A 27,068-nucleotide genomic window follows, 5' to 3' on the forward strand; every position below is an offset into this window, starting at 1 on the left:
CAGTTCTAGCTGTCCCTGTAGACCCCCGGCAGCTCACCCATGACAAGCACCTATAAAATAGGGCCCCACCTCCTGCAAGAGGAGAGAGGGGAACACCTGGCCTCCCGTGGGCTCGAAATGAGGGCTGCCCAGAGGACACGAGGTGGGAGGTGACTCCTGGGCCCCCGGCGGGTGCCGTGACAAGGGGAACCTTGTAGGGTCTCCCCTGGCCCTGGAGGCCCTCACAGTCTGAAAGGAGCACGGACAGGATGAAGTCCCGCATGGTGAGCGCTCCTGGGGTCCCGAGCAGGCAGCGGCCGTATGCACCCCGTGCTGGGTCTGGGCCTGGGCTTTGGGCCATCCAGGCCTTCTGATTCTCAGTGTCCCTCAGGACGAAACGGGGGCAGGGGGACTTCCTTGCCGGTCCAGTGGATAGGACTTGGTGCTTTCAACGCCGAGGGGCCTGGGTTCGATCCCTGACGGGGGCACTGGGATCCCGAAAGCCTCCAAAAAAACGGAAGGGGGCAGGGCTCTGGCCAGCTGTGACGATGCACGAAAGGTTGAGATGGAGGAAAGGGGAGCTCGGTTGAGGATGGGGCTGGTTGAGGTTGAGGCTGGCGGGCTCTCCTCCCTGACCATCCCTTCCCTGTCTCCCCGCCCATCCTCCCAGAGTCTGAGTGCCTCCTGCCACCCTGGCTGCCCATGCCTGCCCCCTCCCTGCATCCCACTGGGCCCCCTGCTCAGGGTCTCACCAGGCTGTACTCAAAATATCAGTGAGGACTCTGCCATCTTGTCTGAGGCCGGGACCTCTTCCAGGCCCTGGTTGTTGGCAGAGCTCAGTTTCAGGTTCTCGCTGGTCATTGGCCCAGGGCCACTGTTCTCAGCTTCTAGAGGCCGTCCGCTGCACCCCGCCACGCGGGCCCTCCACAGCCTGGCGGTTTGCTCCTGAGGCCATCCGGAGGAGGTCGCCCTGATTAGGTCAGGCCCACCCAGATAGCGTCCCTTTCGATCAACTCGAATTTTGCCCAATGTTGCGCAGTGCCCTGTGCTTGAGCCCGGGCCCTCCCCCTCCTCTCCTACCTACCTGTGTGTCCCTCCATCCAGCCACCTGCCAAGCCCCCCGGCCCTCTTGGGAGAAGCCCTGGCAACACCCACAGGAATCTCACTGACCGACAGTCTCCCCCCCTCACCCCCATCCCCCACCCCGCCCCGGCCCTCCTGCCTGCGGGCATCCTGTTAGGAAGGCTCTCGGCCGCTGCCTCTGGCCAGAACTTGCAGCCTGGGCCCCGCTACAGACCCCCTTCCTGAACATCGGTCTGCCCCCCAAACCTGATGTCTCCTCGTGAGTGAGGGACACCTGTGCATTGGGAAGTGACAGCGATGGCACACGACGCAGTCACGGGGGTTCAGGCCGCATGTGCTGAGCTGTGTTTTTGGCTGCAGTCGCCAAGGCACCCAGAGCCTGAGCCGGGGGCTCCCGGCCCAGCCTCTTGGGGGCAGCGCCTGGCTGCACGTCCCCTGCCTGGGATCCCCCTTTCCCTCAGCCAGAGGAGCTGGGGGGCTGGACACGTCACGGGCTCCTCGGCTGGCCTCCCTCCGTGTAACCCCCACTGCTCCCAGCTCCCCGGGATGTGCCGAGGACAGGCCGGGAGAGAGACGGGGTCTACATGCCGTCTTCTCAGCACCTTGTGAGTTTTTAAGCTTTCCTTGGGGGATGGAAGCAGCTGGGCTCTGGGGGCTTGGAAACTTCACATCCGCTTTCACGTGATCTGGCCTGGTTGATCTCCCAGGGATGATCCCAGCCCCTGTGCCAACTTTGTGTCAAAGACGGTTAAGTTACAGTGGTTGGTCCTCCAGAAAGGGTGTGGCTGTGAGCACCGCAAAGCCGCCGGGGAGGCGGGCCCCCATCTCTGAGCCCCCGGCAGTGCTGAGGGCAGTGCCGTCCATGCACTGCGATGGGTGGGGCTCCAGCGGTCCTCCTTCTGGACCACCTCCCTCTCACTCCGGGGGCTCGGCAGCAGTGGGGACACGGCCAGCGGCAGGCCGGGCAGCGTCTGGGGTGCGGGCTCTGGGCTGCGTTGGGCCACACCCAGATGCTCACTCCGTTGCCAGGCTCCCTGTGGGGTTCCGCAGGCAGCAAGCCTCCCTGAGTGTGTCTCGTCTCTGCTCAGCCCTTTGGGGCAGCCCTGGAGGGCCACCACATTCCCTAGGCAGGAGTGAGATTCGCTCCACCCTGGGCGCAGGGCCGGAAGCACCATCCGTTCCCTGCGGGGTGGCCTGGCTTTGCCTCCCGAGCTCTTGAGGGCCCGGGCTGGCCCCCTGATGCTCTGGGGTGGAGGCCTGTGGCCCCCAGGGCCTCCCGTAGGCAGCATCTCAGAAGGAGCCAGGCGCAGCCTCACTGCAGAGGCGGCCCATGGCCCCACGGCCACCCCCTCCCTGCGCAGCCGCCTTGGTGCGGTCCGACCCAGCAGTGGGCAAGCTGAGGCCTGCCCTGGACTTTGATGAATAGTCATGAGGAATAAAGGGGTGGGCCGCCCGTTTTGTTGTTAGATGCAGCTAGTTGACAGGACCAAGGCAGATGGAGAGGGCCAAAGTGCCCATGGCCAGCCCACATGTTTTGGAGCGTCCTGTGCTTCTGCCCGCCTAGCCACGGAGCCTCTCTGCCTGGGTCCACCCTGCCGGGCGGCCGCACCCCTGCCCCCGGCTCCCCGGCCGCCCATCCCCATGCCTCGCTCCGCAGCACGCCAGCTCCCCGGCGTGTGCAGACCCCCGTGCGCCCACCATGCTGTACGTCAGTGACCCCGTGCAGCACTTCGCCTCGGTAGGTGCGCTTCGTGCATCCTTCTCAGGGGGCCTTGGTGGGGCTTTCGCCGTGGTGGAGGATGCACGGGGCATTCTCTTGTCCGTCGCCCTGCTTGGCACCTGGGGCCGGAGGGGATGCCGCCATCCAGGGTGAGCAGAGGCAGGCAGGAGGCGCCGACAGGCTGGGGCCGGCCCCAGGGGCGGAGGCAGGTGCCTGCCCATCCTGGAGAAGCTCTGGGGACCAGTGCCCACTGGCTGGGCAGGACCAACAGCCGGGGGGAGGAGGGTGGGTGGGAGTCTGGTCAGCTGGTGGCCCTCCCTAGAGACGTGCGGGTTTCCCTCACTCCCTGGCTTTGGGCTGTCCGAGGCTCAGGGCGGGCCGCCCCACCTGCCTGGCCCTGCCCCCGGCTGCAGGAGCTCAGTGTACCCTGGAGGCTGTCTTTGCTCCCTGGGCTCTGGCTGGCTGTTGGGCCGCCACCACCTGCTCCCAGGACGAGAGCATCCTCACCTGGGAAGCTGCTCATTGGCTGCGGGGGCAGGAGTGTTTCCTGCCGGCCAAGCTGCGAGTCAGGGGCTCACAGAAAGCTGGCTTCGAGGTGTCCGGTTGCCCCTCACGATGGCAGTGGGCCGGGCAGAGGGAAGGAAGGGAGGAAGGAAGGGAAGGAAGGAAGGCTCATTTCCAGGTGTGCCCAGTCCCTGGGGCCAGCGGTCACCAGGCTGCTAGTTGAGCAGGTTGAGCTGGGGCTCGGCTGCTCCCCACCGGGCCTTTTTCCTGCCAGGGAGGTGGATGGTGTGGGGGCCATGGGTACCACCTGCCCTGTGGGAGACCCAGCAGCGGGCAGAGGGTTGGGATGGACAGTTGGACAGAGTCCAGGTGTCCCCAAGCTCAGCGGGTGGAGGACAGGAGCCATGAGCGCAGAGCCACAAAGAGCTGCGGTCCCTCGGCCCTGTGCGCGCCCAGAGGTGTGTTTGTGTGCGTGTCCGAGCCTGTGAGTGACAGTGGGTGTGTGTGCTGTTGTTCGCATTGTGTGTTGGAACAGGTACGTGTCTTTGTGCCTGCAGGTGGGTGTCCCCAGGCAAGGCCATGGGAAGAGTGGTGCCGTGTGGGGGACCCAGGAGGGGTGAGGGGGTGTACGGCACGTCTACACGGGCTGACCCAGGCACTGGCTCCGTTCACTCACATCTGGAAGCTTCGTGGCCTCTCCCAACCACGGCATGAGCTTTTTATCTGAAACCCAGCCCTGGAAAAGGGTGCAGCCCCGGGCAGGCCACAGCTAGAGTCCTCCTGGCTCCCTTCTGTCACTTATTCCGTTACTGATTCATTTACCCATTAACACCTGTCACTGGGCTCATACAGTGGCCAGGGGCTCCCCGGGGAGCAGCCTTGTACCCCCAGCCTCTCCATGAAGATGGTGCGTGAGCCGGGAGGGACTGTCTGCCTGCCGCCTGGGGGTCTGTAGTCATACACGGGAACCCAAGGCAGAGCCAGAGACCCGGGGACCTGGAGACCAGTGTCCCTGCCCGGCCAGCTGAGAAGCGCCGCCGACATGCAGGACTCTGGTATAATCTTCTCTCTCGAACGAGATGGGTGTCTCAGTGTAAGCCAGCCGAGGCTGCAGCCCGTCGCCTTTCAGGGAGGGGGAGGGGTCAGTGATGGGAGGCACGGGCCCCCCAGCTCTGGGCCTCGGAGCATCACCTTCCTGCAGGAGCTGTCGGCAGCAGGGGGCTGCTGGCGTCCACCCTGCTGCCTCCGCCGCCCCGCCCTGGGGACCAGCAACAGCCAACCCCATCATCACCTGGCTTCCTGTAGACCCAGGATGACTGTGGCCTGTTCCTTCGTTTGGTCAACAAGTGCCTAGAGCAGCTCTGATGGTAGGTAGAGGCTGCTGGAGCCCCTTCTGGGCCAGGTGGGCTGGGCTGGGCTGGGTCGTACGGATTTGTGAAAGTGTCTCCGTTTCCGTCCCAGAGGGAGAGTATTTGTGATCTTACCACTGCATGCAGAGGGGAAGTGGTATGAACACAGAGGGTTGAACTTGAGGTCATGTGGTCGCCTTTGTGGTTATTGCGAGCCCACTGGGCAGGGAAGGAGGCATGGAGCTGCAGGATGCTGTCGGGGCCCCTGCCTGGGTCTCCTGTGGGACCCACCTTTCTTTTTTTTCTTCACCTCTTTTTTTTTGCGGTACATGGGCCTCTCACTGTTGTGCCCTCTCCCGTTGCGGAGCACAGGCTCCGGACACGCAGGCTCAGCGGCCATGGCTCACGGGCCCAGCCGCTCCGCGGCACGTGGGATCTTCCCGGACCGGGGCACGAACCCGCGTCCCCTGCATCGGCAGGCGGCCTCTCAACCCCTGCGCCACCAGGGAAGCCCCACCTCTTTTTTAAAAAAAATATTTATTTATTTATTTGGCTGCACCAGGACCTTTATTTGCAGCACGTGGGATCTAGTTTCCTGACCAGGGATCGAACCCGGGCCCCCTGCACGGGGAGCACAGAGTCTTAACCGCTGGACCACCAGGGAAGCTCCCCGGGACCCACCATTCTGAGCCCCGGTTCTGATGCTGCTGCCCGTAGCCCGCGCTGTGCCAACGGCCCACAGCTTCCCGGTCCGGGCTGGACAACCCCCTGCCGTGGCCCACTTACTGGGGTCCTTCAGCTGGTGCCGGGGTGGGCTTGCTGCTGGTCCAAGCATCTTCTCCCACCTACACAGACCAGCAGCTCACAGGGCAGAAGGGAGCCAGGGGCACGCCCCATGGGCCCCTTCTCAGATGGGATGAGCGTGGAGAGCACCCAGACTCTCCAACTTTCCCCGTCCACTCCTCTTTTGGGTGGGCATCCAGGGACCCCACCCAGCCGCCTCCCAGGCTCCTGTTTCACTGTGTATCAGTTTAGACTTGCAAGAGATGAGAAGGGCTGTGCTGGACAGCACTGGCTCCCCCACGCCTGCCTCTGTTGACGGGCCCAGGTCCGTCTGGGCCGCAGGGTCATCGAAGGCTTGGTCTCGGGTGACTGGGCCTGGCCCCATGCCACCGTCCCATCGGCCAGGCCCACGGTGGGCGTCGTAGGTGTGTGTCCTGAGCTGGGGTAGCACGGGAGGGCACAGCGCTTGGGTCTCCCGTGCAACCTGGAGCAGGGTCCCACCTGTCGCTACGGACGGGACAGCTCCTATAGGAGGGGCAGCCTTGGACAGGAGGACCCCAGGAGGAAAAAATCAATCAGTGCTTTAAGAAATATTTGCTGAATGCCTGCTACTGCCTATGAGGGCACACAGGAGGAGGGCGTGATCCCTCGTGAGTTCTAGAAGCTGCCTGGGCTGCAGTGCTGAGAGCAGACCACAGGAGGGCAGGGCAAGGCTGGGAGCCGGCTGGAGGCCTGGGATGGAGAGGGATGTAGGCATCTTGGACCGGGTGGGAGCAGGGGAGGGGCTGAGAGCCCTGGGGTTCCAGACGGACGGGGATCTGCTGATGGGCTGGGGGTTTGGACCCAGGTGACTGGGTGAAGGGAGTGATCACTTATTCAGCTGGGAAACTGAAGAAGTGGGATTTGGGGTGAAAAGTAAGCGTTCTGTGTTGACTGTGCCGTGTGTGAGACGCAGGCAGCAGACGGAGGACCGTGGGAGGTGGGATGGAAGTAGAGCGTGGAGTTCCTGAAGCCACGGGAGGGAGGGAGGGAGGGAGGGGATGTGCGGTGCGGGCAAAGCAGGTCGAGCCCAACAAGGGCCGCCCAGTGGAATGGAGGCATCACGGGAGGTGGTGGGAAGTGATCGGGTGAGAGGGAGGCTGTTTGATCCTGGAATAAGGGCAGGAGAGGACCGAGGACAACGCCCAGGGTTCTGGAGCCTCGCGGATGGGAGGGCGGTGCGGAGCCGGGGTGCATTGGCTGGAGCAGCCTGGACACTTCGGGGCAGGAGTCCTGCATGCTGGAGGGTGTGGGTGGAGGTGACCACTGGGGAGTCTGGCACAGGTAGGGTTCACAGTCAGGGCAGGGTGGGGCCCCACGCAGGGAGAGGGTCGGAGCCGAGCACAGGGAGAGACGCCACCAAGCAGACGAGAGGGGCGGCCTGGGACGCGGGGGGAGGGGCGGCACGATGCTGGGAGGTGGGAGGCGACGAGGACAGAAAAAGGACGGGCCTCTGGGGACATGGCAGTCCCGTTCCGTGGCTGGGAGAGGACAGAGCTGGGCTGGGGACGGAGCAGCAGCCTCTCCCTACTGTGCGCTGAGAGGGTGCAAGGCTCTCGGGGCTCGGGGAGGGACTGACCTTTCTGGAAGGAGATGCCGGAGCCTGATGCAGGGGGACAGACGGGTCGCCCCATCAGCCGGGCTCGCTGGCCCGGCCTCCTGCCCCTTCGCCAGGTTCTAGGTCTATCCCCGCAGCGCCAGCCCTCTGGCATCCCTACTTCCACGTAATACATCCCCCTCCGCCCCCCATGGGTGACTGTCCCTTCTCAGCTGGCGGAAAATCCACCTTCCTTCCTTCTTTCACTTGGCCAGCACCTGGGAGCTGTTCCTGGGGCCCTCCTGCGGCGCCCAGCATCCCGCTCTTTAGGGCCTGTCAGCCTGACCTGGATCGTGCTGGCCCCGTGCAGCTCCCACTCAACTCGGAGCTAGAGGGTCCCTCCTGCGTTCAGTCCCCCGTGGGCTCCCGGAGGGAGGGTTCTGCTCCTCTGAGCAATGTCCCGCCCTCGGCCCCGCGGCTCTCTGGCCCTCTCAGACATCTGGGTCTAGACCTCCCCAGTGGCTGGGCAGGCGGTGGCATCTTCTTGGAGGAGCCCCCCTGGCCCGGCCGCCCCCCGCTGGGTTGCTTTTGTCTTCTTCCTTTGCCGTCAGCCTGTTCTGAAGCCTGGTTCGCTGCTTCTCTGCTGTCCCCTCATGGGAGTTAAGCTCTGGAGGCTGGAGGGTGCAGAGTACGGCCTGTGTCTCTGTGCCCACCGCTGTCTCCCAGGGCCTGGGCGGTGCCCGGGAGATGTGTGTTGAAGGGCTGAGCTGCACCCCCTGCCAGGAAGCTGGTCCTGGCTTCAGAGCTGGAGGGAGGGGCCGGGGTCGGCCCTCAGTACTCACTGAGTAAGTCCAGGCTGTCCCCAGTTCTGCGGGCTGCCCCCTCCTCCCCTCTGTGCCATCCCGCAGCACCCTCCCTGCCCCTTCGTTGCACTTGTCACAATTGTCCCCACTGAGGCGGGCCGCCTCCCCATGATGGCCCCCTTGGTGTCCTCAGTGTCTGGCGCAGGCGGGGCATGCTTAGCGTCTGCAGGATGGACAGACAGACGGACAGAGTGATGGATGGATTAAAGGATGTCAGGGGACACGTGACTCAGGCTCTGGGGGCGCAGGCAGGGGGTGAGGGCAGACCGCCCCCCAGTGGTGCTCAGGGAGGAGAGAGGAGCCCATACCCCTGCCGTACCCCTCGAGCTGGGCCTGTGACAGATCACCAAGCTCCCCACTTTCCTTCCAGGCTCTCAGCATGCTGGGAGGTGGGGCGTGGACTGGGCTCATTTCCTGATGGTTAAAAAAATCTCTGCATCCCATGGGTCACCTGCCTGTTCCCGGGCAGCTCCACAGAGCCTGGCAGGGGCGCAGCCTGAGACCCCAGACCCCCCTGGGGGACCCTGTGGAGGCTCTCCGGTCCAGGCTGCGCCCTCACTGTCTCAGCAGCGCCGTCTGCAGGCGGAGGCTCCGGCTGCAGGTCCTGCAGGCACACGCCTCCCTGGCAGCCCAGCGCAAGGTGTGGAAAGTTCCACATGGCCCTGACTAGGGTTGGGCAAGGCCCCGTGAGAGGAGAGAGCGCATGTGCATATTTTCAGGAGGAGAGGGAGCCTTTCCCCCCAAGCACAAGTCGAATCTTGTTGGCATTTCCATCCGTTTAATCACAGACTCCTGGAGATGCTGTGGGGAATACCGGCGGGATGGAGGTCCTGCTCCGAGTGGGACGGGTTATCTCCCAGCCAGAACCTAGACGGCCTGTCAGTCACTTACCTCTGGGCGAGGTTGCACCCAAGCCCAGACATGCCTGCCGGTGAAGATCACGGAGTTGGAAGTTTCATTCTCTATTTTTTGAAAGTCTGGTTTTGGTATCCTCCGGGGAGCACGGGGACACTGGGGGTCAGAGCAGACAGAGGACGCCAGAGGAGGGGGCACCTGGCCGACCCTCCCCAGGTAGAGCCTCTGAGATCAGACCCCAGGGCCTCAAACCTGGGGTGACAGTGGTGACAAACAGACGCATGTCTGCCCCACTCTAACCCTAACCCTAACCTTTCCCCAGCACAGGAACAGGATGAACTGGGTCACGCAGGGTAGAAGCTTGGGTCAGGAGGTGCTGTACCTGAAGTGGGAGTGATGGGCTGGGGGCCTCACTGCAGGAGGTGACAGTTGAGCAGGAGGGGAATGGGGAGGGGCCACAGGGCAGGGGGCTCCACCTGGTGACCTTTGCACCCAGCCCCCCTCCTATTTGGATCCACACTCTGGTCCCGTGACGAAGACGCAGATAACACTACAGTAAGTGCCTTTACATACGAACCTTCGAGCTGCGAACTTCCAAAGACACGAACGTGCGTTCTTGTGTCCAATCACGTAAGTTAGTTCACGTGTCTGGCGTACATTGTAGAGGACGCGTGCATCCTCTACAAGAGGTTGTGCTTCTCTGCACTTCACTGTGCAGGACTGAATAAAGTACAGTGGCACAGTACCTTTATTTCAAGCCCAGGGTGTCCGGAAGCAAGCGTAAAAGCAGCGGTGATGTAGCTGGTCCTGTTGAGAAGCTCCAGGAGAGACAAGAGGAAGAAGTAACTGAAGAACCGAAGAGAGTCACGATGCAGGAAATGGCAGGGGATTTTCTATATTTGAGGAGGGGCTGTTAGGTTTTGAGGCACAGGACGCAACTGTAGAACTGTAGAACAGTACGTGAAGGTTGCAGCAGCCGTTCAGAATGCAATCCAGTGCTACCGTGTCATCTGTGATGCGAAAAATAAGAGCTACTACCCAGACATCACTGGATCGTTTTTTCAGGAGGGTAGATGGAATTGAATCCAGCAAGGAACCAGAAGCTGTGCCATCAGCGTCAGGCGTGAGTGCAGCTCACCCTCCGTCTCCTACAGCTGACGATCCTTCAGCTCTGCCATCTCCCACCTCCTCTCCCTCCTCCAGTCAGTAACTCTTCTTGCCTGTTCACTCGACGCCAGCCTCTGTATGCCAGCTGTTGTACTGGACTACTGTACTTTTCAAGGGACTGTACTGTAAGATTAAAAATGTGGGGTTTTTTTTTTTTTTTTTTTTTTTTTTTTTGTGGTACGCGGGCCTCTCACTGTTGTGGCCTCTCCCATTGCGGAGCACAGGCTCCAGACGCGCAGGCTCAGCGGCCATGGCTCACGGACCCAGCCGCTCTGCGGCACGCGGGATCTTCCCGGACCAGGGCACGAACCCGTGTCCCCTGCATCGGCGGGCGGACTCTCAACCACTGCGCCCCCGGGAAGCCCTAAAAATGTTTTCTTTATTTTTTGTGTTTGTTTTTTTTAAACTTTTTATTTTTTTTTAATTAATTAATTTATTTGGTTGCACCAGGTCTTAGTTGTGGCAGGCAGGCTCCTTAGTTGCGGCTCACCAGCTTCTTAGTTGTGGCATGTGAACTCATAGTTGCGGCATGCATGTGGGATCTAGTTCCCTGACCAGGGATCGAGCATGGAGTTTTATCCACTGCGCCACCAGGGAAGTCCCTTGTGTTTGTTTTTTATGTATTAGTTGTGTGAAAAGTATTATAAACCTATTACAGGACAGTGCTATATAGCCGATTGTGTTAGTTGGGTACCTAGGCTAACTTTGTTGGACTTAACGAACAAATTGGACTTACGAACGCGCCCTTGGAATGGAACTCGTTCGTTATGTAGGGGACTTACTGTATTTACCATATTTCCAATTTTTGCAAAGAGGTCCCCTGCTGGACCACACAGCCAGGCCTTGCAGTGGGCCTTGGGCAGCTTGAATACCGGTGCACAGAGGTTGACCTTGGGGGTCAGCCTGGAGCCTGTTCCCTCAGGGCTGTGAGGGCACTCTGCAGGCCCTGGGGCAGTGCTAGATGCATGGTGGGTGCTTCAGGCCGCAGGGGGAGTGGGGTGCAACAGACAGCGCAGGGGTAGGCAGGATGGGCATGTCTGCTGGGACCCAGCAAGCTCTGGAGGGACGGAGGGAGGGAGGGAGTTGGGAGGAACTGTGAAGCTTCAGGCTGGTAGGTCACCACCTTGCACATCTGGGAAGGTCACGGGTAGATTTTGCTTGGAGCTGCATTGGGGCTTCTTGGGGTTTTTTTGGGAAACATCCTCACTCCCCGTTGTCAGGGGTCTCAGGAAAAGCGTGGAGGACAGCGATAGGACCTCCCCGGCAGCCGGGCCTCCCCTTCTGGGGTCTCGAGGGTCCCCTGCCTGATCCTTGTAAGCCTGGCTGAGGTCCCAGAGTGAGAGGAGCCTTAGCGGGGAGCCCAGGCCAGCTGCCGCCAACTTGCTGGCTCTGCACAGAGCAGCCGGGGAGACCTGCTTCAGCTTCTAGAAAGAGCTGAGGGTCAAGGGTGTGAGATACTGCACGCGTTTAGCCAGGGTGGCCGTGGAGCATTTGCTGTGGCTTCACAAAGGCGTGGACAGTTATTTTGGAGGCTTACGGCCAGAGGAAAAGGGATGCCCCCCTCCCCCAATTAAAAAAGACAAACCTTGATCCTTTAGTTCCTTTCAGTCTGGTGGAACCTTAAATACTGCTGCTCGCAGGACCCTCCTCTGTTAAAAACGCACAGGCTGGGACTTCCCTGGTGGCGCGGGGGTTAAGAATCCGCCTGCCAATGCAGGGGACACAGGTTCGAGCCCTGGTCCGGGAAGATCCCACATGCCGCGGAGCGACTAAGCCCGTGTGCCACAACTACTGAGGCCGTGAGCCACAACTACTGAGCCCATGTGCCACAACTACTGAACCCCGTGCACCTGGAGCCCGTGCTCTGCAGCAAGAGAAGCCACCGCAATGAGAAGCCCGCGCACCGCAACGAAGAGGAGCCCCCGCTTGCTGCAACTAGAGAAAAGCCCACATGCAGCAACAAGGACCCAACGCAGCCAAAAAACCCCAAAAACCCAAACCAAAAAAATAACATCTCCAGCCCTTTCATAAGAAAGGGATAAAAAGACCCAACCCTTTATGCAATAACAAAGGTCCAACTTTCATCTATTAAAAAAAAAAAAATACAGGACCCTCCTGGAAGGAGCAGGGACACAGGTGCAGTCCCGGAAAGTGCCCCCCAGGGACACTCCTGGCTTCTCTAGAATCCAGCAGTTCAGCCCCAACCCAGCCCCACGGGCAAACCAGCGGCAGCATGGGCGCCCTGGGACCCAGGGGGCAAGCGTTCTGCTGCTTGGCCACTGTCTCCAGGTCTCCTGGCCTCCTCTCGAGAACAGAGTAGGCAGTGGCCAAGCCATGCAGCCGGGTCACTTGGAAAAGCCAGGGCTGGAACAGGCCAATGGTGGCTGGGTGCCCTGGGATGGGCGGGGACCCCAGCACTCCCTGGAGGCAGGACCAGAGCGCTGTCCCACAGGGCGGAACTTCATCCCTGCCTGACGGGGAGGGGACAGCTCTTTGTCAGACTGTCCCCCTCCAGCCTGCCCTCTGCCAGAAGGGGGCCCATTTTAAAGAGCCAGAGGCAGGTCCTCTCCCCTCACCGCCCACTGCCAGCTAGCTTGGCTCCTGTGGGGACAGGAGCTCCTGGTTAGCAAGCGCTCCGTGCCACTTCTCTCTCCAAGATTCGCCTCACACGCTGGCTGTCCTCAAGGCTCCGATAAGGTCTGCAGTCGTGCTGTGGTGCACACTTTGGGCACCATGGACTGAACGGCTGGACAGCTGCCCGTGTGAGCTGCAGGTGTCCTGGACACTCAGCAGGTTCTTAATGCAGAAATAGGAGCTGGAATAGGAGGAAGGTGTCTGGATGGGTTGTACACTCTGGTGGAGAGAAATTAGCTTAGCAGGAGGCTCTCACCTCTGAGCTCGGGGCTTCCTTGCTGAGGAGAGGTTTCTCTCTCCCGACCCTGCTCCCTGGACGGTGGGGATTCTGTAATTACGTGTCTCATCTTGGGTCCCTGTTCACGCTGGCTGCCAGTCTGCCCTTGCCGCCGGGCAGCCTCCTTTGCGCTTTCGAGTTGTCCTGTCATTTCTGTCCCTTGCTGAGTCCCTCCTGATCCTTTCTGGGCGTGGAGGGAAGGGTGCACTATGAACTACTGGATCATTCTCTGCTGAACTGAAGTAGCACTGCGGGGGGGGGGGGGCATGGGCCCAGGCTGCCAGAAAAGGTCAAACCTCCCAGGGGGCCCCCCCCAACCCGAGATGGGCCCTCAGATCCCTGGGCGGGCGCCCTGAGTAATGGTCTTCTGACCACACCTTGAAAGAACATTAAAAGCGTGAAACCTCCATTTCTGCCGGAAATGCAGAGGAATGCAAGATGAGTGAGCTGGCCGTCCCATGGCTTAGAAAAGAAGGAGCCAGAACCAGTGTTTCTGTGATAGCCATGCATGTGGTAGCTCCCAGGACCGTGGCCACCCATGCCCACCTGGGGGCAGGTAGGGGGAGAGGGAGCCGGTAGGAACAACAGCAGACATGTCTATGCATTCCGTGTGTCGGGTGCCATTCTCGGCTTCTTAGTGTATTAACTGCTGGGCCCTCACAGAAGCCGTTGGTAAAAGGTGGGCACGGATGCAAACCCACATGGGTGTGCATCATCGTGTTACTGAACCCAGAGAAGCAGCAGAGGAAGTCCTTGAACACCAGAACAGGTGGAGAGAGCCTGGGTGGCTTCAGGGAGGAGGTGATCCTTGCGAGGTGGTACAGGTAGGAGAGACAGTATTGGGAGTAAGTGACTAGCACGAGAAAAGGCCCTGTGTATGGACCTGCAATGTCGAAAGGAGGCCAGAAACTGGGGCTTCCTGGGAGCTGTTATCACTGCCCAAAGGCGAGAGAGTCCTGTCTTTCGAATCTTTGTGTCCTTGCGGCCGGGACAGACAGATGCTTCCTGAGCCAGTGTTTGAGCTCCGCATTCCCCAGTTGCCCCTGCTTGGCCTGGCTTCGAGTCCCCTCCACTGGGTGAGGCAGCCTGAAACCGTAAGCCTTTGGGGACATAACCAGAGTCGTTTTAAATTTTAACTGACAAGTTTTTCTGTTACCACGTTTACTAAAAAAAATAAGTTTTACTCCGGAGAGCACTTGTGGTACCTAAATGTAAATCTGTGCTGGGTCCCCTGACTGTGCGTCGCAGCCCGTCTGTACTGTCCTTGTCTAATCTTAGCGTCCTGGAGCCTTGCTGAAGGTGGTCATGGATGCAGGGAGGCTAGAGATTAGAAGGGAATGGGGACACAGACTGTCAAAGACAGCTTATTTCCCAGGTACATCCCCCCAAATCATTTGAGATGGTTTACAAATTCTACATAGATAATCACATAAAATGGGATACTAATAAACCCACAAAATCCAGCTCACAGCGAAAGGGGCGACCTGGTGAAGCGGGAAGAGCCCAGGCCCTGGAGAAGGCTGGCTGGGACGGCCATCTGTGGGGGTCAGAGGAGGGTGCCGGGGAGCCGCCTCCCTGCCCTCACGGGGAGCTGGCCAGACCCTGCGCACTGGCAGGGGTGCCGGTTGGCACAGTGTGGTCACTGCCACGAGGGTCTCCTGGAAGGGCTGCCATGGGCTGGAGCTGCCTTGGGCTACAGAGTGCGCCCAGCACAGGAGTGGGTACAGTGGGCCTGTGTGATTCGGGGGGCCTACTTGGGAGTTCCAGGGTCTGGTTCATTCAGCCTGGAGTTTCTGAGCGTCCAGTCTGGGGCTAACCTGTGTGCGGGAAGGCCCGCAGCAGATCTGCAGGGACTGGGCAAGAGGCCCCTGAGGCTGGGGGCTGGGGACATGGTGGCGGGGCTGGGGGTGGGCGGGACCTAGGCCCCGGGGCAGCCCCCTTTGGACCTCTCTCCGCAGCTCCTCGGGAAGCCTCCTTTCCCTGGGACTCCGGAGGCTTTGGCAGTGGCCCAGCGGGATGTCCGTAAAGGGGCGGGACCCCCTCAGCCCCGCCCCATTCAGCCTCCTCCCTCTGCAGATGGGTGGCCACACTTGAGGTCTAAGCCCGGCGCCCCATCTCCGCGCGTGTGTTCTGGGCCCTGCGTGACAGCACACGTGTGCACATGGCCCCCCAGAGGGGCCTAAGGTGCGCCCTTGCCTGACATGGAGCAAAAATAGGCCACTCTGGATTCCTGCCTGAGAGACGCTGACCCCAGGAGCAAGCCTGGCTGCCCTGTGGAGGCTGGGACATAAACCCAGGCACACGGTGTGGGTTTGCACACGGCCCGCACCGGGAGGGCAGTCTGATCCCCCTCCCCCGGCCCAGCATCTGGCTCTAAGTTGACAGAGAGCCTCAGAACAGTTTGTGGAGCAAATGGATGGACTGCCTTGGAGGGGCTGGAGAGAGGGGTCCCCAGGGCACCGTCCTGCTCCGCCAGAGGCACTGAGATCTGAGAGGGAAGCCCGAGACACCCTCCCAGAACTCCAGCCCAGCGTACTGGGCGTAGGGGCCTCCGAGGCTCAGAGCAGGCCTGGCGCTTCCGGGGATGCTGGGGAGAGGCCACCCTCTGGCTCCCGACTCCTGCTCGCTTGCGGCCCTCCTTGGGTCGGGCCCAGGAGCCCTGCGCGCGCATGTAGGCACATGTGGGCCGCCGCGGGCCAGGCGTGCCCCAATCAGCCCACTCTCTTGGGAGTTCTTATTGAAAGCCAAACAAACCAAAAACGCCCTGGTCTTGCCTGAGTTCCTCCCTGTTGCCAAGTGGGTCTCATCTCAGCTTCCGGGGGCCTCTGGTTCTGGAGAACCCCTACCCCTGCCGGCTTGGGTGCAGCCGCCTTGGGCACGACACTGGCCTCCATGCTGGCCTCCCCTGGGGTCCAGACTCCCCTGTTTAGCAGCTGGGTCTGGGTGGGGGTGGCCCCAGCAAAGCTCCCTGCCTGGCTGGGGAGGAAACGCAAAGTTCCCTGTGGGTAGGGAAGGAAGGGCCTTTCAAGGTGAGGATGCAACACTTCCTAATCTGCGCTCAAAGCCTCAGGGAAACCAGGGGGACAGACGTCTCTGCTGTCTTGCTGTCTCTCCGTCTCTCCGGGTGTGGGCAGGGGTGTCCCTGGGGAAGCAGGACGGAGGGAAGGAGCGGCGCTGGCGGTCTGCCCCGACAGCATCCGCCCAGCACAAGGCTAGTGTCATCAGGCTCCCGGAGAGAAGGGGGGCTTCCCAGGCCCCCAGACCACAGGAGGCCCCTGAGCCTGACACCTTGGAGAGCTGGAGCGAGAGGAGAGGAGATGAGACCCTCGCTGGATGAGGGATGCAGCGATCCCACATCCCATTAGGACTCCTTGTGGTGGGCCGCTGGCCCGCTGGAAGCCTCCAGGCTCCCTCTTGCTTTGTGGCTGCTGGGCGTGGAGATCCTATCAGCCCTGCTCCTTTTGGTTCAATGACTAATTCCCTGGCACTCGCCTCAGATCTGTAAAGAATGTGGACAAGTTAAAATCTGAACACGGTTGTCGTCGTGGGGCTGCCTCCCCCTTCCCCTGAACACGGTTGTCGTCGTGGGGCTGCCTCCCCCTTCCCCTGAACTGGGAGGCAGGGGCAGTTTGCTCTGCTGGCCTGGGCCGTCCTCCTGTTGGGGATGGACCCTGGGGGACAGACATGAAACCCCAGGCTGGGCTGTCCTTGCTAGGGATGTGGAAGGCTCCCTGCAGCCCTTGGTGGAGTGAAAGGGAAGACCCTCCAGAGGGGTCGTGCTCATCACCTAGAAGAGAAAGGAGATCTCTGGGGGTTGGGTTGGCAGGCTGGGACCCCTCCCCCCAGGACCCACCAGGTTCTCAGCCTCCTGCAAGTGGGAGAAGCAGGCTCACATCCCGTCCTCATTCCTGGGCATTTGTATGGTGGGGTGGGGGGCATCCTGCTGCCCCGTGCATCTACCTATCCATCCATCCATCCCTCCCTCCATCCAGCCATTCATCCCTCCCCCCTCCCTCCCTCCCCCTCCCTCTCTCTCTCCCCCCTCCCTCCCTCCCTCCCTCCCTCCATCCATCCATTCATCCACCCATCCATCCATCATCCATCCGTCTATCCATCCATTCATCCATCCCTCCATCCCTCAATCCCTGTGCCCACTTGCTCTCTCATTCAGCAACCTTCCTGAGTAACCACTCCGTAATGAGAAATGCACTACAACCCCAAAGGACGTGCTAATAATTAATAATAATAAAAGCAATAGCAATAATTACAGTTGCGAGTCCCTCACTGGCCACTGAGGGAGGACCCTGTCCAGTGGCGGCCGTCCAGTAGAAACGGGATGCAAGCCACACATGTAACGTTGCATTTTCTTGTAGCCACATTAAAATGGTGAAAAGAAACAGTGGAAAGAATTCAAGAATTTATTTTGCTTTTCCCAAACTATGCTCGTTTCAGCAAGTGATCAATAGGAAATTGTGAATGAGATATTTTATTCTATTCTTTCCATTGGCACTAAGTCCTTGGAGTCTGTGCCCTTATGTCCACAGCACAGCTCAGTTCACACTGGCCACGTTTTCTGTGCCCGTGCAGGGGTACGTTGATGACCCGTGGGACAAGGTCTGTCCTTGTCGGGTCTGAAGTCCAGTGGGGAGGACGCAGAGCAGTGCCGTCCTGGAGCAAGGGGGTGTGAAAGCACGTGGGGCCCCCACCCGGGCCCTCTGGAGGCGTTGGCTGTCACTCCCCTCACACCCACAATGGCCCGGGCCAGGAGAGGTGAGGCTTGGCCGGGTCCCTCAGTTGTTTTTATTGAGTTATAATCGGCATACCACACAATTCACCGACTTAAAGTATACAATTCAGTATTTTTAAAATATATGCACAAAACAGACTCACAGACTTAGAGAAGAGGCTTAGAGTTGCCGAGGTGGGGAGCGCAGGGTAGGGAAGGATTGGGAGTTTGGGATTAGCAGATGCAAACTATTATTTACAGGGTGGACAAAAACCAAAGTCCTACTGTAGAGCGCAGGGAACTATATTCAATATCCTGTGATAAACCATCCTGGAAAAGAACATGAAAAAGACTGTGCGTGTGTGTGTGTAACTGAATCGCTTTGCTGTACAGCAGACGCTAGCACAGCATTAAATCAACTCTACTCCAGTTTAAAAAATTCACAGGTATATGGACCCATCACCACAGTCCATCTGAGAGCGTTTTCATGGCCTCAGAAGGGAACCCTGCACCTTAGCTGTCACCCCGAAGCCCCACCCCAGCCCTGGCCGCCCCCATCTGCGTCTGTCCCTGTGGGTTTGCCATCCCTGGACTTTCATGTAAACGGGAACCGTATGGCATGTGGGCGCCTTCGTGTGGCGTGGTTTTGCATTTCCTCCGGGCTGTAGCGTCGGTAGTTTGTCTCTTCCTGATGGTGGAGGAATAATATTCCGTGGCACGGACTCGGCGGTCTGTGTATCCACCTGCAAGGCAGGCGAGGCAGTGGGCACTGAGCCTCCTTCGTCTTCCAGGTGGAGGCTCAGGAGGTTAGGAAGGCCTTTGAGGGGACCGCCGACCAGGGAAGGTGGCCTTAGTGGGGTGGGGAAGTGGGGTCTGCCCGGCAGGGGGCCCCCATCCCACTGGTGTTGGGGCCCTAGGTTTACAAGGTGGGGGGAATGGTCCTGGAGGTTCAAATAGAAAAGCCTGAGAGCCACCCAAGGGATCTGTCAGATGGCAGTTTCAGCCAGGGCCTTGTGCCAACACCCTGACGGCGTTGCCCAGTCTGGCTGTCCCCAACGGGGAGGGCATGGGGTCGGGCCTGACGGCTGATCCGCACTGGGTGGCAGCTGGCCGTCAGGGCTGGAGCATCTGAGGGAGGCACGGTGGGGGCAGGAGGAACGGGGCTGGGGGGGGGCGGGAAGTGGCTTTGGTAAGACTCAGCTGCCTGTCATCCATCACCCGTCACCTCCCTCCCCCTCGGTCATCACCTGTGCTGAGCTTCCTCCAGGCTGGGCAGACCTCAGGAGAGGGTTTCCCTCCCCAGGTCGGGAGGGGGCCCGGGGGGCTCCGTGATGTGGACACGGGTGTGCCTCCGGGGTGCCGAGCTGCAGGGGCCTCTGGGTTATGGAGCCCAACCCTCCTGACGTGCAAGAGGGAGCTGAGCACTGGGGTTGCCCCACGGCCGGGGTTCTCCCCACCATCCAAGGAACTTGAGGGGACAGAGTGCTTGCCTCTCAGAAGTGGGTGCAGAGCAAAGGGGCCCCTCGCCCGCTGTCCGGTCTGCCTCTCCCCTCCACCCCTCTAGGGGACTCCAGGCCCTCTAGTCCCCCAGTTCATGGACCCCGGCGTTGCCATCCCCACCCCAAGCCTCAGTCTCCACATCTGTACATCGGGGGCAGTAGCGCCCGCCCTCCCTCCGAGCCTGGCTGGCAAGGAGAGGAGCTGTTTAAACATTTGCGGTTAGAGCAGGTCCGGCCTGTGTCAGCTACTGTGTCACCCTCCTGTTGGAAGCCTCCGGATTGCGAAGGTGGGTCTTCCCTGCCAGCCCTCCAGGGGAGATCTGCTCTGCCCTGGATTCAAGACGCTGAAGCGTGGGCCCGTGCCCGCCCCCTCCCTTCCTCGCTGGGGCCTCCGTTAAGCTCCTGACAGGGGCTGCTGGTCCGGACCCCACAGAGGGTGACCCAGGGGACACGCCCACACCGTGAGGCGAAGAGCTCCTGTTCCTTCTGTGTGTGGCCCCGGAGGGGGCTAGGCTGCCAGTGCCCTGGGGTGGGCAGAGGGCGTGGACCAGGCAGAGCTGCTAGCAGGGGGAGCTGGGGGTCGTTCAGGTGCGGGTGGGTGAAGGTAGCCTGTTGTCGTACAGGGGCCCTTCGCAAGTGGCCTCAGCCACCGTCCTTCAGCCCCCAGCTCTGCCCCACCACCTACAGGGCTGGACCGAGGGGCCACATCTGGCCTCCCAAAGCCTCTTGGGCAGACAGCCCCTGCACCGGAGCCTGGGGTGTGCCCACCCTGCGCTCTGGGGCCGCCCTCTGCCCTGCTCCCGGGGGTGGGGTCTCCCCAGCTGGAGCTGTAACGGTGACAGCAGGAGGCGTGGCTCCCTGGGCCGGGTGCTGCCCCTGGGGAGTGCAGCCGGGCACCCAGGGTGTCAGTCGGGGCTGGGAGCCGCCCCCCCCCCCCCAGCCCCCGCAGGCCGGTCCCCTCCAGGTGTGCTCGGCGGAGCCCCAGGAGCCCAGGCACTGGGAGGCTGATGGAGAGGGGAGGGCGAGGTGAATATGTCAGTTTATCCCAACACAAGTAGTGACCTGTCAAGTGGGCCCCCCCCAACCCCCGAGGAAATATTTGGGATGACTGAGCTGCTGGCCCTTTAAGGCTCCTGTAACAGGATACCTCCCGGACGGGATGGCTTCTACTCTCCAGCCTGACTGTGTGTCTCCCCCTTCCCTCCTCCCCTTCCTGCCAGTCCCAGTTCCATTTGCTGAGCAACACCATGGACCAGATGAGCAGCCGCGCGGCCCCGGGCAGCCCCTACGCCCCGGAGCACGCCGCTAGCGCCAACGTGCCCACCCACTCGCCCTACGCGCAGCCCAGCTCCACCTTCGACACCATGTCGCCCGCGCCTGTCATCCCCTCCAACACCGACTACCCCGGCCCGCACCACTTCGAGGTGACCTTCCAGCAGTCGAGCACAGCCAAGTCGGCCACCTGGACGGTGAGTGGCGCCCCGGCTCCGGCGGTCACCTGTGGGGCACACGGTGGGGAGGGCTGCCCGCGACCTTGGCACCCAGGGATGGCACCGTGCACATCTGTGTCCGCTCAGGGCTCCCACCCGGCCGGGAGGCAGGTCTCGGGGCCGGACAGTCTGGGCGTGCCCGCCCCTCGGACGGCCGCGTGGCCAGAGTGGGCCAGCCTCCCACAGGGCCCCAGAGGAGATGGACATGCCCCTCCCCCTGGCGAAGACAGAGGCAGACCCTTCTCACGAGGACTGTCTGGCCAGCATCCCCGAGCTCAGTGGGGGCTCTGGCTTGAATCCTGTCCTGGGTGGGCAGCAGGCTCACAGCTCTGACACCTGGAGCTGTCTGAGGCTGGCGCCGGGGCCCACGGAGGCCACCTCCTCCAGGCAGTGCAGGGCTGGCCAGAAGTGTCTGTTGTAGGCGGGTTTCGGCTTTGCCCACTCCCTCTCTGGGCTGTCATCTCCAAGCATGGGTGTCAGGGATGGAGCCACAGTGCCGCGGACCCCAGGTCCTGCCACCGTGCCCTTGGGAACAATCTGACCCCCCGTCGAGATGGTCGAGATTTTGCCAAGCTTGATAACATCCCACACACCCACGGCTGCTCCCCGAGAGCTGTGATTTGCTGTTGCCCTAAGCTCTCTGAGGTTGTGTAAACCCTTGAAGCTGCCTGCAACCACGAGGTAGAATCTACTATTGTCCCACGTTAGAGTCCAGGACGCCGAGGCACAGGGAGGGGCAGTGGCCTGCTCAGGGTTATGCGGGTGGTAAGTGGGGGCACTGGCATGGGAACCTGGTGGCTGGCTCCCGCGGCTGTGCTCCCAACCACTGAACTGCACTGTCCGTCCTGCGGCGGGGAGAGGAAGGTGCTGCGTGATGTCCCCGCTAGGGCAGAGGAAAGGGTTAGGGACACCAAGGCCCCCGGATACACGGCCGGCTTGCCTCGGAGCCTAGGGCACTGGGCAGGAAAGGGTGCGCCAAGGACCCTCCAGGTCTGCTGCCCGCCCCCAGGAGGGGAGAGTGAGCCTGGCTCTGGCGGTCCTGGCCATGGGGCCACATCACCTCCTCTGGGAACAGCAGCTCGTAATCACTCCGGGCCCCTGGGAAAGGACCCTGGAGCAAAGGAGTCCATGCAGGGTGGATGCACTCCCTCCTGCCCCCGAGGGAGTGCTGAACTGGTGACACCGAGGTCCTGCCGCTTTGAGAACCGGTTCCCACTGTCCCCACTGCCCTGCTGGCCAGGCTGTGGCTCTCCCACACTCCTGGGGTGGCCAGAGGTGGGGCGGAGAGGCAGGCAGCCTGGACGGCCCCCTGCAGCTGTCTCTGGTTCTTGCTTGAGCAGTGGGCTCCCGCAGCTGCTGACCCATTGCTGAGTCAAGGCTCAGACTGACTCCAGGGCTTCCAGTGGCCAAGAGGGGCATCTGCTCCCGTCAGTGCCCAGATGTCCTCATCTGGGAATTTTCACTCCACCGCTCCATTGGTGGAGGTGATAAGGCTTAACCGGGATGGGCTTAGCACAGTCGGTGCCGGCATCTTCATTATTTTCTTGGATGATGGGGGTGGGGGTGGGCTGCCACGGAGCCTGGTCCTCCTGGACCAGGTTGTTTAGCCAAAGCTGCACCTGCAGGGGCTTCTTTATTGCCTGTGGGGTCCTGCTCCCCACACCCCTGCTTTGAGGTCTGGCCCTCGAGGCATCCCTACACTTGCACGTCTCTAGTGACAGGAGGCTCACTACTACCCCTCTTCCACATTCTGACTTTTGCTCCCTAAGCCCTTTCTCTCCCTTCTAAGGGGGAGGGTCCCGGTCCCTCCTTCACTGACGTTCTGTCATCAGGGCCTGAGTTGCTGGCCCCATAGGAGTCCTGGTAGGCAGCTTGGGGGGGGGGGGGGGGGGTGGGGGGGGGGGGGGGCGGTCCTGGCTCCCTTCCTGTCCATTGTTTGAGGATGCTGATGGGGTCTGTAGCATCTGGGGGGCTTTGAGCACCTGGGATGGTCTGAGCTGGTCCTCAGGGAGGGACGGGAGCTGCCCCCTCCTGGTTGCCTCCACCACCCCCTGCCAGGTGTGTGGCCTCAGGGCTGGAGGGGCTCACGGCTTGGTCACAGTTGTGCTGGCCCTAAGTGGCCCCGTGGAGTGGCCTGTTGTCCAGGATGGAGGCAGCCCAGTGGCCGCACCAGAGGGCAGGGGAAGGCTCATTTGTCTGAGCAGCTGTGTCTCCAAGCCCCAGCCCTGCTCCCCCCAGTGCCCCAGCAGTGGACACCTCCCTCCCAGCCTGGGCACCTCCACCTGCACCCCCGCTGAGGGCTCGCCGAGCGGAGCTGAGGAGGAGGGTGCAGCTGTCTGTGCCCAGACACCCTCCCCAGCCCTTCTCCATGCGGGGGTGGAGGTGGGACAAACATCCATAATGAGATTCGTGGCACCTCGGCTCTGGGAGCAGACCCCACCCCTGCAGGCTCCCTGCCTTGCCCGGGGCGGGGTGGGGGACAGGCGGCCGGCTCACGGGGACCCCTGGGCATCCCGCCTGCTTGCAGCTCTGGGCGCCTGGCTGTGCGGGCGCTGCCCAGACTTGCCGCCCGGGCTTGCCCTCCGGGCCTCCGCGCCGTGCCGTGCGCGGCCCCGCTACGCCCGCCGGCTGGTAACTGATAGATAATTCGTATGTTTCTCAAGTGCAGTTCCAAACTGACTGCTGCCTTCTCTCCTCTTCCTGCTCAGGAAAAACACCCTCAGCAGCCCCCAAGCGGCCGCAGCTGTTAATGGGGTCTTTGGCTTCTGCTCGGCCAAGGCCTCCTGGGAGTCCCCCCAGTGCCGGGCGCTTCATCTGCTTTGACCTGTGTCCCTTGACTTCAGCTCTCACGCCTGCGTTCTTTGCGGGCAGAGGGGCCTGGAGCCCTCAGCTCACAGGCGTGTGTGCACGTATGCGTGCACGCAACACTCGTACATGCATATGCACAAACACGAACACATGTGCAGACGTGCACACACAGGCAGACGCGCAGACACATGTGCAGACGTGCACACACGCAGACACTGTACACGTGTACTTGCGCACACAGGCCCGCAGGCCCCTCCAGGTCGCTGCCCAGGGTTCTGACAGCCCCTCCCCTCCCACAGGAGTCAGGAGGAGGCGGGTAGCAGGTAACTGAGCTGCCGGAGGCAGACCTGTAGCCAGGAGCGGGGGCGGGATGAGATGGCAGTATGGCCGGCGGGGTCGCCGTGTCACAGGGGGTTCTGTAACGCCCTGCCAGCGTTCGCTGTTTCCGAGCGTGCTGGCTGAGGCTTGTTCTTTCGGGGCCGTCTGGGCTTTGGAGAGAGACAGACGCCGTGAGAGATCGCAGCTGTGAGCAAGGGCCCGGCACCCCTGGGCACTGATGTTCTTTGGGCCGGTGGACGGGTGGAGCCCGGACAGGGATGGCAGTGCCGGGTGCCTGGATCCCTGTTCCACACCCTCCCCGGGACATGGCGGGGTTGGCCTCTGGGCCCTGATGGCCACTCCCATCCCCGGGACCCCCGTGGGTTGGCAGTGTGGGGCCTGCTCCCAGCCTGAGCCTCTCCAGGGAAGGAGCTGTCCTTGATGTTCTGGAGGTTTGGGGAGGAGCTCCAAGGTCAGCAGGCAGGCGCGGTGTGGTTGGAGCCCTGGCCCAGCTGGGCATCTGTGGGCGCCTCGGGCAGACTGGGTGGCACTGCTGACGGCCCTCAGGGCAGGCTGCCGTGAGGCGAGATGGCGCGGGTACGCACAGGTGCGCACGGGTGCGAGGGCACACAGCTTGTCCCTGGGGGCCTCCAGCCAGCCCCCAAGCCTGAACACGGCCCCCTGAGTGACCTCCAGCTGCCCCCACATCCGACGGGGTGTGTGTCCATCCGTCTGTCCTGGGGGCGAGCTGGCCCGTGTGATGTGAATGCCCTCCTGTCCCACCCCTGCCCCAGAAACATGTGGGAGGGGGCCCGGGAAACGCAAAGGCTCTACGAGGGCTTCCTGGGTAGAATGTGGCTGAGTCAATGCTAATGGATTCGGGAGAAAACTTTCCAGCCCCTCGGAGGTTTGCAAGTAGGAGAATAATAGTGGAGGTGTCCCAACATGATCGTGGTATCAATTGCGTTATCCTAAAAGTTCATGGAATGCATAAGTGGAATTAATACCTTTTACTGGCACCAGAAGCAATTATATGTATTTGAAGCCGAGGGAAGAGTCCTAACAGGGTTCATCGCAGAGGTGAACCTCCGAGTATTCAGGGGAAACTGGGGAGAATCTTCAGCAAACGCTTGCCCTGTGCGGAGCTCCGCGGGGGGTGCGCTCCCTGCGGCTGGTCCTGGGGGGGGGGGTCAATGCCCCGGCTCGTGGCCCGAGGTGGGGGTCCCCTCAAGCAGCGGGGGAGTCCTGCACCTGGAGGTCACAGAACTCAGCCTGGGGGGCCCTGAAAGGGGCCCCGAGTCCCTGCCGCCAAGGGATCCCAGGGCAGCCCCCCCCTCCCAGCTCTGAGGTTCTTGCAGGGGAGGCGAGGGGAGGCCTCAGGGACAGGGCTCCATCTCCCAGGTGCGGGGCTGTGGGCAGGGCATGATGCAATAGACGTTTTACCAAGAGTCCTCTCTTGTCTGGGGCTTGTTTCCAAATTGGACACAGCTCTGTGGATTCTAGGGTGCCTGGCTGGTGAGCAGACAGAGCCCTTGCAGGGCCCCTGCGTGGGGAGCCCCTCCCGAGCACCCGGGTACATGTTGTAGGCTCTCGTGTCCTCCTCAATTTACGGATAAGGAAACTGAGGCTCGGGAGGGCAGGTCCCTGCTCAAGGTCGCCCGTCAGCAAAGGGTGGAGCGGGGGTCTGAGCCCCGGCAGCCTGACCCCTGGCTTTCATCACGCAGCTTGTTGGGGGCACAGCCTGTGCCCCTCTGTGGAGCACGTCAAAGGAGCAGCCTCCTCTCGGCTCCGAGGGGTGGGTCCAGGGACCCCCCCCAGGACCCAGTGGACCAGTGGTGAGGGGGGCTGACCCCTAATAGGTCCAGGGCCTGCCCTGGTGGGGATCAGCTGGGCCCAGCAAGCCTGCAACTACTGTTTGTCAGTGAGTGAGTGACAGCTGCCACTGGGCGGGGAGAGTCTGCCCAGTTCGCCTTCGCAGCCTGATTTTTACTGACTGATGAAAATTCCTTTATACATATTCCTCTATTATAAAGAACACTTTATAATTACAATGCTCCAGGGCTGACCAGGCTCAGAGGTAAACGTAGCTACAGGCCGGGAGGGACTGGGACCACCCCCCACTTCCTCTTCTCGCACCTGAACCTGGCCCCCTGTTCCCGCCCCACCCTCCGGTGCCCTTAGCCCCCTCTCTAGCTGGGAAAATGAGGCCCGAAGGGGAGCTCTCGCCCCAGCTTCTCCTAGAGCCACTGCTGCAGCCAGGGGGTCCTGAGTGCCCTGGACCTCGGCCCTGGGGGAGCGAGTTGGAGCTTGGCTTCCGAGCTGGGTGGGTCCCTGTGGTTGGTTGTCAGGGAAATCTGCTTTGGGGTTTTCTCAGATCCCAACCTTGGAAGCCAAGCTCAAGTTCATGGATCCCAGGCCCTGAAATTTCACCGGCTACGATCGGGGCTGTGTGTGCTGCATCTCACTCTAGGGCAGGAAGGTCCCCGTGAAAGGTGCCCAGGGTTCGGTGAAGTGGGCAGTCAGAGGCTGTTGGGGGAAACACGCAGTGGCCTGGAGGCAGGCTCCCCCAGGACCGCAGACCTGCCCAAGGCGAGGCGCCCCCTTCCTCCGTGGGTCCCCGTGTCGTGAGGGGGCAGCCAGTGCCTCCAGGGCCTCGGAGAGGATGCACCAAGGTGGTACCGATGTGATGGGAGCCGCCGTGTGCTGTGGGGTCAGATGGATAGAAGCAGCACTCCCTGCCCCAGCCGCTTCGCTGGATATTTACGGGCTCCAGGGAAAACCTCGATGGCAGCCGACTGTACTAAAAGCTGAAAAGTGACCACCCCTCGTGTCCAGGGCGTGCAGGTCCCTGGGGGCTCCTCTCCTGCTGGCCGGGAGTGGAGTTGATTTAGTGAAGAGATGCACTCGCTGCTTCCTGGCTGGAGGGCGTGGCTTTGCCTGTGGTCCTGAACTGGGGACTTCCCTGCAGCTGCCATGGCAGGAAGGTCAGCGACAGGAGGGCCCATCCTCAGGGCTCCCGTCGGGGCTGACACGATGGCCCTCCGGAGAGGCCACCTTGAGTATCTGCTACAGCTGCGGCCACAGCCTGGCCTCCCCTCGCGCCATTCCCCCTGCCTCCTGCCGCTGGTCCAGCCCCAGGCCATCTGGAAGCTGCAGGGCGCTGGGGGAAGGAATTGCCCACACCGGACAGTGGTCATGTCCAGCATGGTGGGCCCACAGGCAGAGGCTCCTGGACTGTCCTGTGAGCGGAAGGTGCCCACTGACCCTCGCAGTCACCGTGCTCACAAGGCCAGGTCGGCTCAAAAGGCTGCGAGTGGGATGGGGTGAGCGTAGTGGGGACCTCCTTCCCCTGGCCGTCAAGGGGGCCCTCCCGGGGCTGGGCAGAGCTGGGCTGGTGGGCAGCCTCCCCACGCCGCCCCGTGCCGGGCAGTTCTGAG

The 27,068-nt window shown here is 61.8% G+C and overlaps 1 protein-coding gene across 5 annotated transcripts in view; it reads left to right on the top strand.

Annotated features, from left to right (window-relative positions):
* Positions 1-27,068, top strand: part of TP73 (tumor protein p73) — a 67,235-nt gene that overhangs the window by 27,503 nt on the left and 12,664 nt on the right. For all 5 annotated transcript variants that reach the window (XM_032605971.1, XM_032605962.1, XM_032605982.1 and 2 more), the window contains exon 4: positions 20,236-20,484. In XM_032605971.1, coding sequence (XP_032461862.1) covers positions 20,236-20,484 — 249 coding nt within the window. The remainder of the gene's footprint in view (positions 1-20,235; positions 20,485-27,068) is intronic.

Source organism: Phocoena sinus, chromosome 1 (genome assembly GCF_008692025.1).
Source record: "Phocoena sinus isolate mPhoSin1 chromosome 1, mPhoSin1.pri, whole genome shotgun sequence".
Classification (NCBI taxonomy): domain Eukaryota; kingdom Metazoa; phylum Chordata; class Mammalia; order Artiodactyla; family Phocoenidae; genus Phocoena; species Phocoena sinus.